General features: G+C 42.7%; 2 protein-coding genes across 2 annotated transcripts; one reads left to right on the forward strand and one right to left on the reverse strand.

Annotated features, from left to right (window-relative positions):
- Window positions 1–282: 282 nt before the first annotated feature.
- On the reverse strand, window positions 283–8,879 carry LOC133752653 (SH3 domain-binding glutamic acid-rich-like protein 3). The gene is made up of 3 exons (XM_062183052.1): window positions 8,832–8,879; window positions 747–914; window positions 283–348 (listed from the first exon to the last, which is right to left on the reverse strand). Exons 1-3 carry the CDS (start codon window positions 8,877–8,879, stop codon window positions 283–285), a joined length of 282 nt encoding a protein of 93 aa, XP_062039036.1.
- A 3,835-nt stretch (window positions 8,880–12,714) lies between these two features.
- Window positions 12,715–15,075, forward strand: LOC133753771 (TLR adapter interacting with SLC15A4 on the lysosome-like). Its single transcript, XM_062184497.1, has 2 exons — window positions 12,715–12,756; window positions 14,063–15,075. Exon 2 carries the CDS (start codon window positions 14,106–14,108, stop codon window positions 15,009–15,011), a length of 906 nt encoding a protein of 301 aa, XP_062040481.1. The 5' UTR covers window positions 12,715–12,756; window positions 14,063–14,105; the 3' UTR covers window positions 15,012–15,075.
- Window positions 15,076–16,868: the final 1,793 nt, after the last annotated feature.

Genomic DNA, 16,868 nt, shown 5'->3' on the forward strand with positions numbered 1-16,868 from the left:
AATAGCTGAAAGCAAACTGAAAATTGCACTAAAAGTTTACTGCATGCCTGTAAAGTGATTCTTAAAAGTCTGATGTTGATAGACACTTAACACTTCTTTACAAAGATATATGACATTCATAGCATAACAGAAAATTAATGTATAATTGAAATAATGAGGGCTTATGTTTCCAAGCGATCACTTTAATGAGACAATTATATTGTTATAATTAAAAGAAACCAATGCAAATGGAGAATATGTAGAACCATATCAGTAAATGTCTCATATTTCATAACTGTCCATTCATTCCATCTTGAGGAATTTCAGAATCTCTTTGTTTTCCTTTGCCTCATGAAACATTTCATAATCCTAAAAAAACAAAAGTAACTTGCTGGTAATCATTGTCGGTAATTCCAGGTTATGAAGTCATTAAACTCAAGGGTCCAGGTTAATCTTGCTAATTTTCTTGTTCAGGCCTTTACAAAACTCAGCTAGCTACATTAGATGAAACTTTCCCCATGAATACAAGTTACTTTATATTATAATGTAGGATGAAAGATATTTCATAAGCATATTCAAACAAGCAGCAGAATATTCTTTTATGATGACCTTTTCCTCATAAAATACACTTTGTCTTATCTTCTGGAATATAATTAAATTATTCTATTAATGGGTAAACCTGGCCATCATACCTTATAAATGAATTATTTCCCCATCTATATGACCTTAAGATATGAAATGAAAATAAAATGGACATTTAGTCTTACCCCACAATATTCTTGGCCATTGAATATCTGAGGTGGTAGAGCTTTAGGAGTAGAAGTCTTCATCCTCATTTCTTGAAGCATTTGGTAACTAACAGAAATGTCTATCAATTCATACTTTATTTTGTAAGCATCCAAAATTCTTGTAACTTCTTCCTGTCTCTGCTTCACCTAGATAGATACAGAAAGATAGTAATCATTCAGGCACAATTTTTTTTAGTTTTTTTTTTTTTTCATTTTCCTTGTCCATTTTGTTAGGGAAGAACAGCTTTCAATGGTATGAAGTTTTATTGAGAAACAAAAGGTAATTTTCTTGTGAAATCATATATATATTTATATATATACATATATATGTACATAAATATGAAAAACTACAGTAAGGCCAGTGGTGGCCAAAACCACCTAATGGATTATATTTACCAGATTGATTTCATACTGCACTTGAAGTGTTAAGACATTGTTCTGGGGCCAGCACTGTGGCCTAGCTGGTAAAGCTTCCACCTGCAGTGTCATCATCTCATATGGGCTCTGGTTCAAGTCTCAGCTACTCCACTTCAGATCCAGCTCTCTGCTATGGCCTGGGGAAGCAGTAGAAGATGGCCCAAGTCCTTGGGCCCCTGCACCTGCGTGGGAGACCCAGAAGAAGCTCCTGGCTCCTGGCTTCGAATTGGCTCAACTCTGGCCATTGAAGTCATTTAGGGAGTGAACCAGCAGATGGCAGATCTCTCTCTCTCTCTCTCTCTCATTCTCTCTCTCTCTCTCTGCAGCTCTGCCTTTCAATGAAATAAATAAATCTTAGAAGAAAAACGACATTGTTCTAACAGTTGAGGCAGCAGTTTGCATTCATTAGTGCATTAATTTATACTTATATGTATGGCAAGTCTGTGGAGGAAATGTACATTATACAAAGATTTTCAATCTTAAGAAAACTTAAGTTCCTATCATAGAGACTAAATCAGAGAGAAAGACCACAGGCTAAGAAAAATTAAATAAATAAACCAGGGGAATTAAGATTTACAAATATGTATGTGGATAAAAATGGCCTGTTCTTGCTATGTCCCTGCATATGAACTGTTAGATATGTATCTTCCACTAACAGGCTGTATTTCTTCCATTGTCTTTTCTCCTGAAAGATGCAATGCTGCCTAAAACTAAAACTACGGTGGTTATCTTTTAAATATGTTTTATCTCCACAGATACTTAAATAACTAAACACAAATGTTAGGTAAATGTTGAGGTTTATAGGTTTTCACATAACTTCCTTGAGCAGTTTTATCAAATAAATTCTCTCATGCTAGAATGAGAAAATATATGTGAAAGCAATTTGATAAGTACAAACCCCAGCCTACGGAAGTGGAATTTCTGTGAAAGTGCACATAAGTAGGCCTTTTGTTTAATGACTTGAAAATGTAATCCAGTCATGCATAGAAAACTCTGCCTGTTTCCAATGGGTAACTGAGAAATTTCTGCAGTTCTAAAATACAGAATTTCCACTTTCTGAGGCTTGTTAAGTTTTTTTAATTGGAAAACTGTGTTGCATGTAACTTAAAGTGCCTTTTTGCAGTAGTTTTGCAAAACCCTTTCAGGGAAACTCTTGCTTAGATCTATGCTATTACATGTGTGATTCACAGACTGGCACCATCAGCATCATTTCACCTCAAATCTACAAAATCAGACTTCTGGTTGGGGAATCTCAAGATTCTGTTTTGACAAGCCCTTTAGATGATTTTTATGTCACAGTTTGAAGGTCATGGGCCTGAGGGAGGCCTATACTGTGGTTTAATAGGCTAAGCCTCTGCCTGCAGCCCCAGCATCCGATATGGGTGCTGGTTTGTATACCAACTGCTCCTCTTCTGATCCAGCACCCTGCTTATGACCTGGGAAAGCAGTAGAAGATTCCCCAAGTGCTTGGGGCCCTGCACCTGTGGGGGACTGGGAAGAAGCTTCTGGCTCCTGGCTTCAGCCTGCCCCAGCCCTGGCCATTGCAGCCAATTGGAGAGTGAACCAACAGACAGAAGAACTTTTTTGTCTCTGTCTCTCTTTGTCTGTAACTCTACCTCTTAAATAAATACATAAAATATTTTTTTTTCTAAAAAAGAAAGTCATGGGTCAATAATTGGATAAGTTCCCTGTTGCATCAATTGTGATTCTTGCTTCTTCCGAATAATTCCCTCTCAGAGACTCTTAGTATCATACCTAATAATATAAATTGCAATGTTAAAAATATTCAACTAGTCAAATGGACCCTAATTTCCTTTTCAAAAAACATTTCCTCTTACTGCTGTATCTTAATAAACAGGTGAAATCACTGATCTATTCAACCAGGCTTTATGCAAAAGCAATAGTTTTTCTAGGCTGAGATAAAATCTCAGTCCTTCCTTTCTGAAGTCGTCAAGGTATCTGGCACACAGCTGGAGGGTGATGAATGTTGTCCACATTTATAATCAACTGCAGGTCCCCCTGTTTTCATGCTTCTTCAAAACCCTGCAGAACAAGGTTCATAAACAAATAATGATCTTTCTAGAACTGTGCTGTCCAATGTGATAATCACTAGTCATATGTGACTATTGTACACTTGAAATGTGGCTAGTACAAAATGAGATGTGCTATATGTACATAATGTATATGGGATTTTGAAGAATGTATAACATCTATTTTATACTGACTGCATGTTATAATGATAATATTTTGAATATTGTGCATTAAATAAAACATAAAATTAAATGCATCTCTTTATTAAATGGCTACTAAAATTTTTAGTTTATTTTTAAAGATTTATTTATTTATTTGAAAGGCAGTGTGGGAGAAGGAGAGGGAAAAGAAGGAGAGAGAAGGGAAAGAAGAGGAAAGAGGGGAGAAAAGAAGGGAGAAGGGAGAGAAGAGAAGAGAGGGTGCGGAGATGGGGGAGAGAAGAGGGGAGAGAGGAGAGGGAGGATGGGGGAGGCAAGAGAGGGCAGAGAAAGAGGGGACAGAGGATAAGGAGATGGAGGAAATCTGCAGGGTACAGGAGAGAGAGGAGGGGAAGGTGAGAGGAGAGGGGGGAGAGGGGAGAGAGGATGGGGGGACAGGTGGAGAGAGAGGGAAGTGAGAGGGAGGAGAGAAGAATGGGAGAGAGGGAGAGAGGAAAAAGGGGATAGAGGAGAGGGGAAAGGGAGGGGAGAGTAGGGAGAGAGAAAAGGAACCATGGGGAGAGAGGGAGGGGAGAAGGAGAGGGAGGGAGGAGTAGGAGAGGAGAGAAGAGAGAGAGAGAGATGATGGAGGAGAGAGAGGGGAGAGGGAGTTGAGAGTGGAAAGAGAGAGAGAGGAGAGGGGAGAGAGGAGAGAGTGTAGACAGGATAGTGGGAGAAAGGAGAGGAGGGAGAGAGGGAGTGTAGAGGAAGGAGAGAAGGAAAGAGTACAAAGAGGGGGGAGAGAGGATGGAGAGAGGGAGGGGAAAGAGGAAGGGGAGAGGGGAGAGATGAGAGAGATGAGAGAGAGGAGAGAGGGTGGCATGAGGGAGGTGAGAGAGGATGGGCGAGAGAGGAGAGGCTGAGAGAGGTGAGAGAGAGAAGAGGGAAGAGGGAAGAGGGAGGAGAGAGGGAAGAGAGGGGAGAGAAGAGCAGCACAGAGCAGAAGGGAGAGGGGACAGGGAAGGAATGGAGGAGAGAGGAAAGGAAGAGAGTGAAGGGAGAGGGAGGTGAAGTGGTAGGGGAGAGGGAAGAGAGAGGAGTGGGGAGAGGAATGAGGGATAGGGGAGAGGTGAGAAAGGAGAGGAGAGAGGGGGAGGATGGGGTAGATAGGAGAGGGGAGGAGAGAGAGGGAGGATGGAGGGGAGAGGGAGGAGAGAGGAGACTGAAAGGTGATAAAGAAGAGAGGGAGGATAGAGAGAGGTGAGAGTGGAGAGAGGAGATGTAGGAAAGAGGGGAAGGGAGGAGATGGGGTATGGAGGAGAGAGAGGATTAAAGAGAAGAGGAGAGAGGGAGAGTAGAGGGATGAGAGAGAGGAGAGGGAGGAGAGTGGGGAGAGAGGAGAGAGGAGAGAGAGAGAGGCTTGGGAAAGAGGGGCAGAAGAGTGGATGGGGAAAGAGGAGAGAGGAATGAGGGAGAGGAGAGGGAAAGAGTAGCAGAGAGGGAGAGAGGAGGGAGGGGATAGAGGAGGAGCAGAGTGGGGAGGGGAGGGGGAGAGAGGAAGAGGAGGGAGAGAGGAAGGAGAGGAGAGAGGATAGGGGACGGAGGAGGGAGAAAAGGTAGGAGAGAGGAGAGAGGACATAGAGGAGAGGGGCAGAGAGGAGGGGTCAAGGATAGAGGAGGGGGAGGCATGGGAGGGAGAGAGAGAAGAGTGGAGACAGGAGAGGTAACAGGGAGGGGAAAGTGAGGGGAAAGGGAGATGGAGCAGAGAGGAGGGGAGAGAGGGAGGGGAGAGGGGAAGGGGAAAGAAGAGAGAGAGAAAAGGGGAGAGAGAGGACAGGGGAGAGAAAGGGAAGAGAGGAGAAAGGGGGGATGGGGAGAGAGAAGGGAGATGGGGGAGAGAGAGGAGAGTGGGCAAGAGGAGGGGTGAGAGAGGAGAGGAAAAAGGAGGAGGAGAGAGGGAGAGGAGAGGGAGGAGAGAGTGGAAAGAGGAAAGGAAGAAAAGGGGGAAAGAGGAGAGGGAGAGAGAAAGAGGAGAGAGGAAAGGGGAGAAAGGAAGGGGAGAGAGAAGAAGGGGAGAGAGGGGGAGAACAGGAGAGGAGGAATAGAGGAGATAAGGGGAGAAGAGGGACATAGGGGAGGGGGAAAAGGAGGGGGAGAGTGGAGGGGGGAGAGAGGAGGGAGGAATACAGAAGAGATAGGAGGGGAGAGAGCAGGAAGAGAGGTCATAGAGGGGGAGAGAGGAGAGGTGTGAGAGAAGAGATGGGGCAAGAGGAGAGGGGAGAGAGGAGGGGGGAGAAAAGAGGGGGAGAGAAGAGATAGGGAGAGAGAAAGGGCAAAGGGGAGATGGAGAGAGGAGGGGGAAAGAGGAGGAGTAGAGAGGGGAGAGGTTGGGGGACAGGAGATGGGTAGAGAGGAGAAGGGGAGAGAGGACTGGGGGAGAGAGGACCGGGCAGATACAAGAGGGAGAGAGGAAGGGGGGAGAGAGGAAAGAGAGGAGAGTAGTGGGGAGAGAAGGAGAGTGAGGAGGGGGTAGAAGAATGGGGGAGAGAATTGGGGGAGAGAGGAGTGGGAGTAAGGAGAGGGGAGAGAGGGGAGGGGGAGAGGAATGGGGAGAGAGGAGGAAGTGAGAGAAGGAGAGGGGAGAAAAGAGTCGGGGAGAGAGAAGGAGGGAGAAGAGAGGAGATAGGTGAGGGGGTGGGGTCAGAGAGAAGGGAGAGAGGGGAGGGGGAGAGAGAAGTGAGAGAAGAGAGGGGGTGAGAAGTGAGTAAAGAGGGTGAGAGAGGAGGGGGAGAGGAGAGTTGGAGAGAGGAGGGGGCTAGAGAGGAGGGGGAGAGAGAAGAGGTGTCAGAGAGGAGAGGAGGGAAGAGGAGAGGGTGAGAGAGGAGGGGGAGTGAAGGGGAGAGGGGGAGAAAGGATGAGTGGGATAGAGAAAGGGGGAGAGATGTAGGGGATAAGGAAGTGGGGAAAGAGGACAAGGAAGAGAGGAGAGGGGGAGAAGAGTGGAGGGAGAGGAGGAGGAGTGAGGAGGGGGGAGAGGATGGGGAAACAACAGCAGTGGAGACAAGAGAGGGGGAGGGGCGAGGGGAAGAAGAGAGATCATAGAGGGGGAAGAGAGGAGAGGTGTGAGAGAAGAGATGGGGCGAGAGGAAGGGCAAAGAGGAGGGGGGACAGAGGAGGGGGAGAGAAGAGAAGGGAAGAGGAGGGGGGAGAGGGGAGAAGCAGAGAGGAGTAGGGGAAGAGGAGAGGGGAGAGAGAAGAGAGGGAAGAGGAATGTGATAGAGAGGAGGGAGGAAGAAGAGGAGACAGGAGAGTGGGAGGGGGAGAGGGGAGGGGGAGAGAGGAGGGGCAGAGAGAAGGGAGAAACTGGAGTGGGAGACAGGAGAGGGGCATACAGGATGGGGGAAAGAGGAGTGGGAAAGCAGAGTGGGGGAGGAAGAGATGGGGAGGAGGGGGGAGTGAGGAGGGGGAGAGAGGAGGGGAGAGAGGAAGGGGTGAGAGGAGGGGGCAGAGATGAGGAAGGAGACAGGCGGGGGAGATAGTAGGGGGAGACAGAAGAGGGGCATAGAGGATGGGGGAGAGGAGGTGGGAGAGAGCAGCAGAGGAGACAGGAGATGGAGATGGCAGAGAGGAGGGGGTAGTAGTGTAGAGGGGGGAGAGAAGAGGGGGCAGAGTGGAGGAGGGAGAGAGGAGGGAGGAGAGAGGAGAAAGGGAGAAATGTGGGGGAGAGATGATGGTGAAGAGATAGGGAGGAAGGAGGGAGGAAAGAGGAGGGTGGCAAAATGAGGGGGGAGAGTAGAAGGGGAGACAGGAGAATGGCATAGAGGACTTAGGTGAGGAGTAGGGGGGAAGAGCAGCAGAGGAAGACAGGAGAGGGGGTGGGGGAAGTGGAGAGAGAGACAGTGTAGAGTGGGGAGAGATTAGAGGGGGGAGAGGAGAGGAGACAGGAGAGGGGGAGGGCAAAGAGAGCAGAGTGGGGAGAGAGGATGAGGGAGAGAGGAGAGGGGAGAGGAAGCGAAAAGGGGGAGTGAAGAGGGAGTAGAGGAGAGTGATAGAGTGGAGACGGGGCAGAGAGGAGTAGGGGAGAGAGGAGTGGGGTCTGGTAGGAGGCCAGGATAGAGGAGAGGGAGAGAAAGGAGAAGGTGTGAGAGGAGGGGAAAGAGAGGCAGTGGAGACAAGGAGGGAGAGAGGAGAGGGGAGAGGAGAGAGATAGATAGAAGAGAGTAGATAGGAGGGGGGAGAGGAGAGGGAGTGAGGATGGGGCTGAAGAGGAGGGGGAGAGAGGAAATTGAGAGAGACAATGGGGGAGAGGAGAGAAGGAGGGAGGAGAGAGTGAGAGTAAGGGGGATAAAGAGAGGGGATAGAGAGGAGTAGGGGAGCGGGGAAGGTGGTGGGCATAGAGAGGAAAGAGACTAGAGGAGGAGAGAGTGTAGAGTGAGGAGACATTGGAGAATGGAGAGGAGGGTGGGGAGGAGGGGGAGGAGAGGAAGATTGGAGAGGGAAGACAGCTATTGGTTAGAGGGAGGAAAGAGGGAGGGTGGTGGGGAGACAGTGAATAAAGAGTGGAGAGATGGAGGGGAGATGGATGATACAGGGAGGAAAGAGGAGAGGGAGTAGGGAAGGAGATGGGGAGAGGAGAGTGAGGAGACAGGAGGGGGGAGAGAAGGAGGGTATGGGAGGAGTATGGGAGGGAGAATGGGAGGTGAGAGAGAGACAGGAGACAGGAGACTCCCCACCTGGTGGAACACCTGGGATTGTACCAGGCTGGAGCCAGGAGCTTCATCCTGGTTTTCCACATTGGTGTCAGGGGCCTATGTACTTGAGCCATCCTCTGCTGCTTTTCAGGCAAATTAGCAGGCAGCAGAGCAGCTGGGACTCAAACTGACTCTAATATTGGATGCTAGTGTGGAAGGCAGCCACACAACCTACCGCACACCAGCCCCTGGCGACTAAAACTTTAACATTGCAAATATGGCTCAATTATATTTCTATTAGCACTCTTCAATAATACTTCCTATATCCTAGTCAAAATAATGCATCCAAATATTAATTCATCTAAGAAATCTGTGCTCTATGCAAACATAGCTGTTCCTTTTTGAGTTGGCAGATAGTCCCAAGATTTTGGCTACTCATGGGCGGTGTTCCTCTCCTATCCTAAAGAGAGTTATTATTTTCATTGGAGACATCTGCAACATTTTTGCAGGCCCTTGAACTTAGGATACCAGAAATTTCCCAAGTCAATCAGTTCTGAGAGCACAACCTGAATGAAGGCATTAACCACCCATTTTTCCCTGTTGTTCCTTGCACCCTCCTTTCCATTCGCCTATGTCTCCTCACTCTACACTCTCCTCCTCTAGTCTCTTTCATCTCTATGCCCACCTCCTAAAAGGCAGAAAGGGGATTGCAAATTTTTAGCACAGCCTCTAAGACCCCAACCAGGATGTCTACCCCCTCCCCAGCAGGCGCTTTTCTTCCCACTCACCTCCCTAGAGCCTGACACGCTGGTATAATAGACTTTAATGGAACTCATGATATCGACTCTGAAGCTACTTTGCAGAGTAACACAGGGTCAACTACTTCACCGTTGCTTCAGGCGCAGACCGGCTTCCCGAAATCCTAACACCCGACTCTTTCCCTTTGAGCGTTGCTAAGTGCTAGGGGCCCGTGCGTTCAGGATTGGCTGGGAGAGAAATGCCATTGTGGCGCTGGCTAGCGCCCATTCTGGGGAACGCAGCACCTAGCGACCAGAAGGCGGAAGCCCCCCCGACCCTCGCGCGCCTCCTGCTCCCTCCCTCCTCCGCCCCAGCCTAGGGGCTGGACCTCCAGGGGGCGCTAACCTGTAACTCTGTCCCCTTCTCTGTCCTTTTGTACAGGGCTTAGGGGACGGGGTGAGGGAAGAGCAATCCTAAGGCTTTTTCTCTCGCTCCCTGCTTGAAGACGGAAGCGAGTGCGAGCTTTCCCGCTGGCTACTGCGGCTGCATATGCAGACCAGAGACACCTGAAGGAAAACATTCCCCAAATAGAATGTGATGCGATGCGTGAAAACAAGAAATAAATAAACTTGTATTGGCTGGATTTGCAGGTCAGGATGTGACCACCATTACAACCTTTGTTATTCCTTCGCTTAGCGAGTCTTTCGCCATTCTTGAGGAGCTACTTTGCAGGCCTCCTTTTCTCCTTGGAGTGGACCTTTTGGTTTGTGCAACAGTGGGTGCAGCAGCCTCTGCCTCTCCCAGCACTTCCTGTCCCTTCCCCCTATGCGAAAAGATGACCTCTTGCTTAAGTGCCTGCTTCCTCTTAAATATATTTGGGGCTCAATTTCCCAGCTTTTCTCTTCTTTTAATTATTTCCTTATTTATTTGAAAGGCTAAGTGGCAAAGAAAGAGAAGAAGAGACTAAGAGAGGTCTTCCATCTGCTAGTTGACGCCCCAAGTGCAGGAAACAGCTGGGACTGGGCCAGGCTGAATCCAAGAACCTGGGGCTCCATCCAGGTCTCCCATGTGGATTGTAGAGGCTCCACAGCTTGGGTCATTTTCTGCTGTCTTCCCAGCCGAGACTCGAACTGCCAATCCAGTATGGGATGCTGGTGGCTGTGGCAGATGAACGGGCTGAGCAACAACTCTGGGTCTCTTGTTTTTATTTCTCAGTTTAGCGTTTTTTAGCAGTGGAAGACAAAGATAGTATTTACAGGATTTGGGAGGCTTGCTGAAAGTGGGAAAGGCACATTGGGAATTGAAGGGCCAAAGAACCTGGGCCCCAGGTTTTGAGGTAGGCAAATTTGTATTCTTAGGCTCTGCCATTTAATAACTATGGATCTCGGGCAAGTTATTTCTAAGTGATTTCTCTATTGTTAAAATGACGATGAAGATACCTGTCCATTAACATCATTGTGAGGATTATAAATGACTGGAGTATGTAAAAGTGTTTGGCACAGAGTGTGACACATTGTGGGCAGTCCAGAAACTGGTAGTAATTGCCAGATTCTGCAAACTGCTTGAGAACACATCAATGAATAAAGCAAAGGATTTTACCTTCAAGAACTCAGAGTGATAACTAAGATGAGTTAATTGTAATGTAGAGAAACCTACAGCAGAGCAGGTGGGTTGAGGCAGGAATTCCTGAAGCACTGAGAGCTAATCTGAAGATTTATAATCTGCCAGGACATTATGAGCATAAAGGAATTTTAAGTGACAGGAACAGTCATGAAACAACAGGGTGATTGGAGCTCTGGGAACAAGTGGTAGAAGATAGAGGCTGAGAAATAAAACAGGGGTTATCACAGAGGGTTTCAGCTTTCAGGTTGAATTTTGGTTTTTAATCCTTTTGAAGCTGTTGTCTGTATTGTAAAATTGAGGCAATCATAATTTGCCTCAATAATCACATAACGTGAAGATTAAGCACAGAAGTTGCTTAAGAGCCTCTTTTACGTATGAGGCACTCAATAACTTCTATCTGTTCTTATTATTGATCTATGGGGGATTAGAACCTGTTGCACAATCCTTTTGGTGGATCAATATAGCATGGCACATGGCACACAGATTGGAAGGAGGCAAAAATGGAAGCAGCTATAGTAATACTAGAATTAAAGTACATGCCAGTGGTGAAAGGCAGAGAATTTTAGGACAGGGCATTTCCACAACTTGGATTGGCTAAATGTATGGATGAGGAAGGCAAAAGAAATGGGATAAAACCAATGAAGGAGTCTAGCTTTGGAGGAATTTGGGATTCCCATTTTCTTTTAAAATCCCTTTGTGGGAGTACTGGTAAGAAAATCTTTTAAAAACATTTTCAGGTTTTTTTGGTGTAAAAATGTGATAAATCTCATTTAACTGTGAGCCATTGCCTTTTCTCCTTTAGCACACTGTCTCTTACAAGAGGCTATTTTTGACAACCTAAAATAAGTTTCTTTGTATGACATACACAGTTAGAATTAACTTAGTCTGTGTTTGTGATAATTTAAAATTGTAAAATAATGTACAACAAAAGCTGTACTGAGATTGTAGCCAAAAGTATTATGTGGAAATTTTGTCTCTGCTTCCCAGTCTACTTTGGCAGTTTGTATCTGAGTTTAAAATTATTCTAAAAATTGGGAAAACATTTGTGAGGTTGGAAAAACGTATTCTAAAAAAGATAGTAAAATTTTTTCTTGTGATTTTGTGTGTGAATTATCTATTGTTTCAATCATCAAATAATATATGAATACATGATCATTGTACAAAAATTCAGACCATATCTAAATACATGCGATAAAAAGTAAAATTATTCCTTCACTTACTTCCTGTCACTCTCCTCCCAAGGGAAACTGCTATTAAGAGTTTGATTTGTATTTTTTTCACCAACATAGTTACATACATTAAGGCAATTCAAAAGAAGAAAAAAGTCAATTTAGCGAGGAAGTTCAGCACACAGACTATGAAGTCAGGCTGTCTGAGTTTAAACCCAGACCCCACCATTTACTGTGTGATACTGGGTATGTTCTCTAACTTCTCTGTGCCTCAGTTTTCTCAAAGGTAAAATAAAGTTAATGAAATCTGTTTCATAATGGTGTTAGATTAAATTAGCATGTGTGAAGTATTTAGAATAGTGCCTGGCACATAGCACACCACATCTAATTCATGATGAAATCATGCTGTATATATTGTTCTTCAACTTGCATTCTATAGAGATAGAAGACATAGAGTATAGTGGAAAGGAGCATTGTTTATGCATTCAATTTCCTCGTACACATTTTAGTACCATTTTATTAGCTTTAGGACCTTCATCAAATGTATAACTTTTCTTTTTCCCCTCTTTAAAATGGGGATTAGAGCTTCTAATTTAAGTTATATGTGGAGAACATATAGAAAGACTTTCATGTAGTATTTAATAAAAGCTTACTATCAGTAAATCATTAAAATGTTCAATTTATATATATGTATATATATATATTCCTTTCACACTCACATAGAGTGTTATATGTATCAAAGTTTATTTAGCCGTACTTTTATGAATGGTCATTTACATAATTTCTGATTACTCATTCTTACAAAATATACTGGTTCCACAATGCTTTTTTTTTCTACTTAACAGTGAAAAATATGTCTGTTCTTTGACTTGCATGAAGAAAGCTATTGCTGCCAACATTTTCCCACTATCATTGTTATTTGCAATCTGAATAAACACTTTCAAGATCCTCTTTTGGTATGTGATCATTACCATACATGTGACTAATCCACATCATTTTGCTACTAGTTTGGTTCAGTCTTATGGTATGAATAGAAAGCAGAAGCATTTTGTGTGGTTAAAGCCATCTTACTGACATGTAAGTAAAACAGGAGAATCAAAGGAACCAAAAGGAAATTTGCCTGTGCTTAGACTGTTGGAATCTCAGAAATCCAAACCTTTAGGTATCTTGACATCTGGAAAAGGTAAGTCCAAATTCTTACATATTTTGATTCATATTGGTTCATTTTCTTCCATAACGTCTTTAAATATAAATATAAGTAGATTGCCTGAAGACATGTATAGCAGACACTGGATAATTGTGTCTTGAATCAACTCTGTTTTTTTTTCCCTTTCACACTCACATAGAGGGTATCGAGACATTTGATAATCTTAAATTTGTAATTAAGAACCACACAAGAGAATACCAGAGACTGGATTAAATGCTTAGGGAAGTAATATTTGAGTTTCAAAGCGGGGAGAGAAAAGGAGAGAGAAAAGGGGAGAGAGAGAGAGAGAGAGAGAGAGAGAGAGAGAGAGAGAGAGAGAGAGAGAAGGGGAAAGGGAGAGAAGGGAGTGGTAGCGATTTTTGACAAACTTATTTGTGTTTACATTATTGCAAATATAAGTGGCTATATTTATAGGTAAAATCAAGAAGTGTGCATGAGCACTATATATGTTTCCATGCCTTATGTATGTTCTAAGGTATAATAATTTTTTCAACGTGTGACTGAAATGACATTAATTAAAAGCACTGCTGAAACCAATTCCTTGAAAACAGACTTCATTTTAACAAGAATCTTTGAAGATAGAGGTTTACACTTGAATCATTTCTAAAACCTTAAAGATAGTTGAATATAATAATATACATCTGTGTAAGTTTGTACTTTTTAAAACACTTGCATGGGTATGATATAATATCATACTGTTTTTAAAAACCCTGTGAAAAAGATAGGTGAAGTATTATCATTTCATTCATGAGAAAATTGATATCTGGAGATAAATAAGATATCTCGGGGCTGGCACCATGGCTCACTGGGTTAATCCTCCGCCTGCGGCGCTGGCATCCCATATGGGCGCCAGGTTCTGGTCCCGGTTGCTCCTCTTCCAGTCCAGCTCTCTGGTGTGGCCCGGGAAAGTACTGGAGGATGGCCCAAGTGCTTGGGCCCCTGCACCCGCATAGGAGACCAGGAGGAGGCACCTGGCTCCTGGCTTCGGATCGACGCAGTACGCCGGCCATAGCAGCCATTAGGGGAGTGAACCAACGGAAAAAAGACCTTTCTCTCTGTCTCTCTCTCTCTCACTGTCTAACTCTGTCAAATAAAAAAAAATAAGATATTTCTGGTTAAAGAGTTAATCGTAGAACTATAACCCAAGTGTCTTTATTCCTGTTCCTATTCTCTGTCCTTTCAATAACACTATCTCTCTAAATCATATTTGTTTCACACAAGTTATAAACCCTTATTGGATATTTTAATGTGCATTGCCTTAATGAGTCATTTTGTATTACAGGAATATACTACACTTTTCTTTTTAGAAAACTTAATTTAAGAAGATGCTTGGAGAAGCCTTCCTGATTGAACTCCTATATAAAGAACAGAAATATACAAATTTTTGCAAATCATTTACATATAAGAAGACCTCAAATGATGAAAAGGAAACTTGCAAAAGTAAACTTCTAGATATAGAAGACAATACACTTTCCCATGTGAAGATGGAAAATCAAGAAAAGAGTATGAAAAAGTGTTTAACAGAACAAAGTAATGATACAAGTCATGTGGATGAGATAACTACAACAATGTGCAAAGGTACACCTCTTCCAGGAAATGTGTCCATTGCATTACCCATTCCAAAGAGAGAACAACATGATGAAGGACAACTGGATTTATATCGATCCTGGTCATGTACAAGAATTTGCCAGAATTATCCTGACCTACAGATTGGAGGTGATCATGTGGGCAACATGTATGATTCAGGCTGCTTTGTAGAACACACACATGATGATGTTTTTAATGGTCCCGTTTTGCTTTCAGTGGATATACCACTGGGTCATTCACCTATCACTGAGCCTTTAGAGAAACTACCAGCCTCAAAATTATTGAATGGGGATGAAATACGAGAAAAAAGTATCTTGTTTCACAAGCAGCCCCTCTCCAACTCTATGCTTAACAGTTATATGGAAAAAAAGGTGGACGAACTCTACAAACAATTTTTGGAAGAAAATCTCACCAGGTGCCGCTCCATAACCAATCTTATGGCTTCCAATTTGCTAATGAATAATGTGAATCAGATTAGCCTTCAGATCTCTCAAGAACAGAACATAGAAGCATCAAAAGCTCGGGAAGCTCTCCTACATTCTTTAGCACGATGTAACCTCCGGAACACTTCTGATAGAAACAGTTCTGAATTCAGCACTCCTAACTTACAAATATCAAATCAGACAAGTAGGGAACTTATATAACATCTACAGTAGGGACCAACAGACCAAAAATATGTTTGAAGGATTGACTGAAGGGACTGCAGTAGCAATAACCATTGTTACATTTTTTTGGGAAATGATTTGACCTATGGTAATCTGAATTATTGTGGGAGACAACTAAGCTTTATAATTGCAATTTTTTATTGTTTTGATGTCTTTAATGTTGGTCACATTTGAGTTTGTATGCTTTGTATGTGCTTACCTATGGATTTACCACTGACACCTCAAATTCTTTACCTCACTGTCATTTAGCTTTATTTATCACAAAGTAGGATGAAAAGAGCATTATTGATTTAAGCTATTGAAAGGCCTTTTAGAAGCTATATCAAAAAAGAGGATTTATCTCTCCACAAAAAAATACAGCACACTGGCCATAGTGGCCACTTGGTGGGTGAACCAATGGAAAAAGGAAGACCTTTCTCTCTCTCTCTCTCTCTCTCTCTCTCTCACTGTCTAACTCTGCCTGTCAAAAAAAAATATGAGTACCACTTAAATATTACTACTTTTATTTTCAACATGCAAGATCTTTTACAATACAATTGGAGTAGCCTATAAATTACTGTATACAGGGAACTTTAAAAAGTTCATGGAAAATGTAATTAAAAGATGCTTATTTTGGTGTGAAATTTTTGAAATTCATGTATAATTTTCAATAACACACATTTCTATGAACTAAAAGCACACACACATACACCACACCCACACATACACACACACCATTGACCATTGGGGTGTAGGGACATGCACAAGGAAATACTTTTAAGAAAAGCAGGATTAAATGTGTTTGAAATATAGAGGGAGGTCTTAAGGAAACATGTAGAATGTACCAGTGCCATTTGTATTGAAACTTAATTCTTCTGAACTTTTATGGAACAAACATCAGTTTTTTGTATCATTATATATATACCTGGTTGTTTTGAGTAATGAGAGGAAGGAAAGTATACAAGTAAAGTAAGTCAGCAAAGTATATAGAAATGAGACTCTCTAGCCAACATTATACACTTCTCAGATTATCCTGAATTATGATCCTGGCTTAGAATAAAAGTTAGGAGGATGTGATGAAAATTTTGGAATCCAACTTAAATAAATTAACTATGCTAAAGAAGTGGTGTTATAGCAGGCCTGGAACCACGATCCCACACTTAATAGTTCACATTTCTCTTAGAAATAACAAATTGGTGGGAATGCATTTTTGCTTGTAAAATAAAATGTTTGGGTTTCTGTTATGGAGTTGTTATGATTGCATTATATCTTAATATTTGCACATTAGTAATCACATATTTCCCTTCAATTATCTCTTTGGATTTTGATTAATTTTTATAGAATGAATAACCTCAATGCTCTCACAATTTATTAATTTTGATCACATGATACTTAGTTTATTTTTATTCTTCAAATTTCTGTGATTGATTAATAAGCACCTCTGATTTATCCTCTGTTTTGTTTTTCATCAATCCTTTCCCCATTTGCCTTTCCTATAATATTTCCAATCGATTTCCATTATTCACTTGAGTAAGGGCTTTGGAAAAACTCACTTAGCATTTTGCAGATAGTGAAGAACAATTGTATATATTGTTTTCTACACTGTTACATTTGCCCATTTTAATGAGTTATCAAAATGATAAAATATTGATGTTAAAATTTCTATTCTAAAGTGATTTAGATGTTGTTGGGCAACATTACCAGTGTGAATAGTTTTCATATATATAGTGATAGATATTAATACTTTATGAAGCATATATATGCAAATAGTATTGAGACTACCAAGTATTACATAAAAGCAATAGTATTTATCTAACATTAAATTTAGAAATGTATCTAATTATATTCTCATATTTA

The sequence above is a fragment of the Lepus europaeus genome, chromosome X (assembly GCF_033115175.1).
Source record: "Lepus europaeus isolate LE1 chromosome X, mLepTim1.pri, whole genome shotgun sequence".
Classification (NCBI taxonomy): Eukaryota; Metazoa; Chordata; class Mammalia; order Lagomorpha; family Leporidae; genus Lepus; species Lepus europaeus.

Coding starts and splice junctions, on each gene's coding strand:
- LOC133753771 (XM_062184497.1), top strand. CDS start 14,106: ATGCTTGGAGAAGCCTTCCTGATTGAACTCCTATATAAAGAACAGAAA.
- LOC133752653 (XM_062183052.1), bottom strand. CDS start 8,879: ATGAGTTCCATTAAAGTCTATTATACCAGCGTGTCAGGCTCTAGGGAG. Junction 915..8,831: donor GCGTGTCAGGCTCTAGGGAG/GTGAGTGGGAAG, acceptor GTATCTATCTAG/GTGAAGCAGAGACAGGAAGA. Junction 349..746: donor ATGGCCAAGAATATTGTGGG/GTAAGACTAAAT, acceptor TTGTTTTTTTAG/GATTATGAAATGTTTCATGA.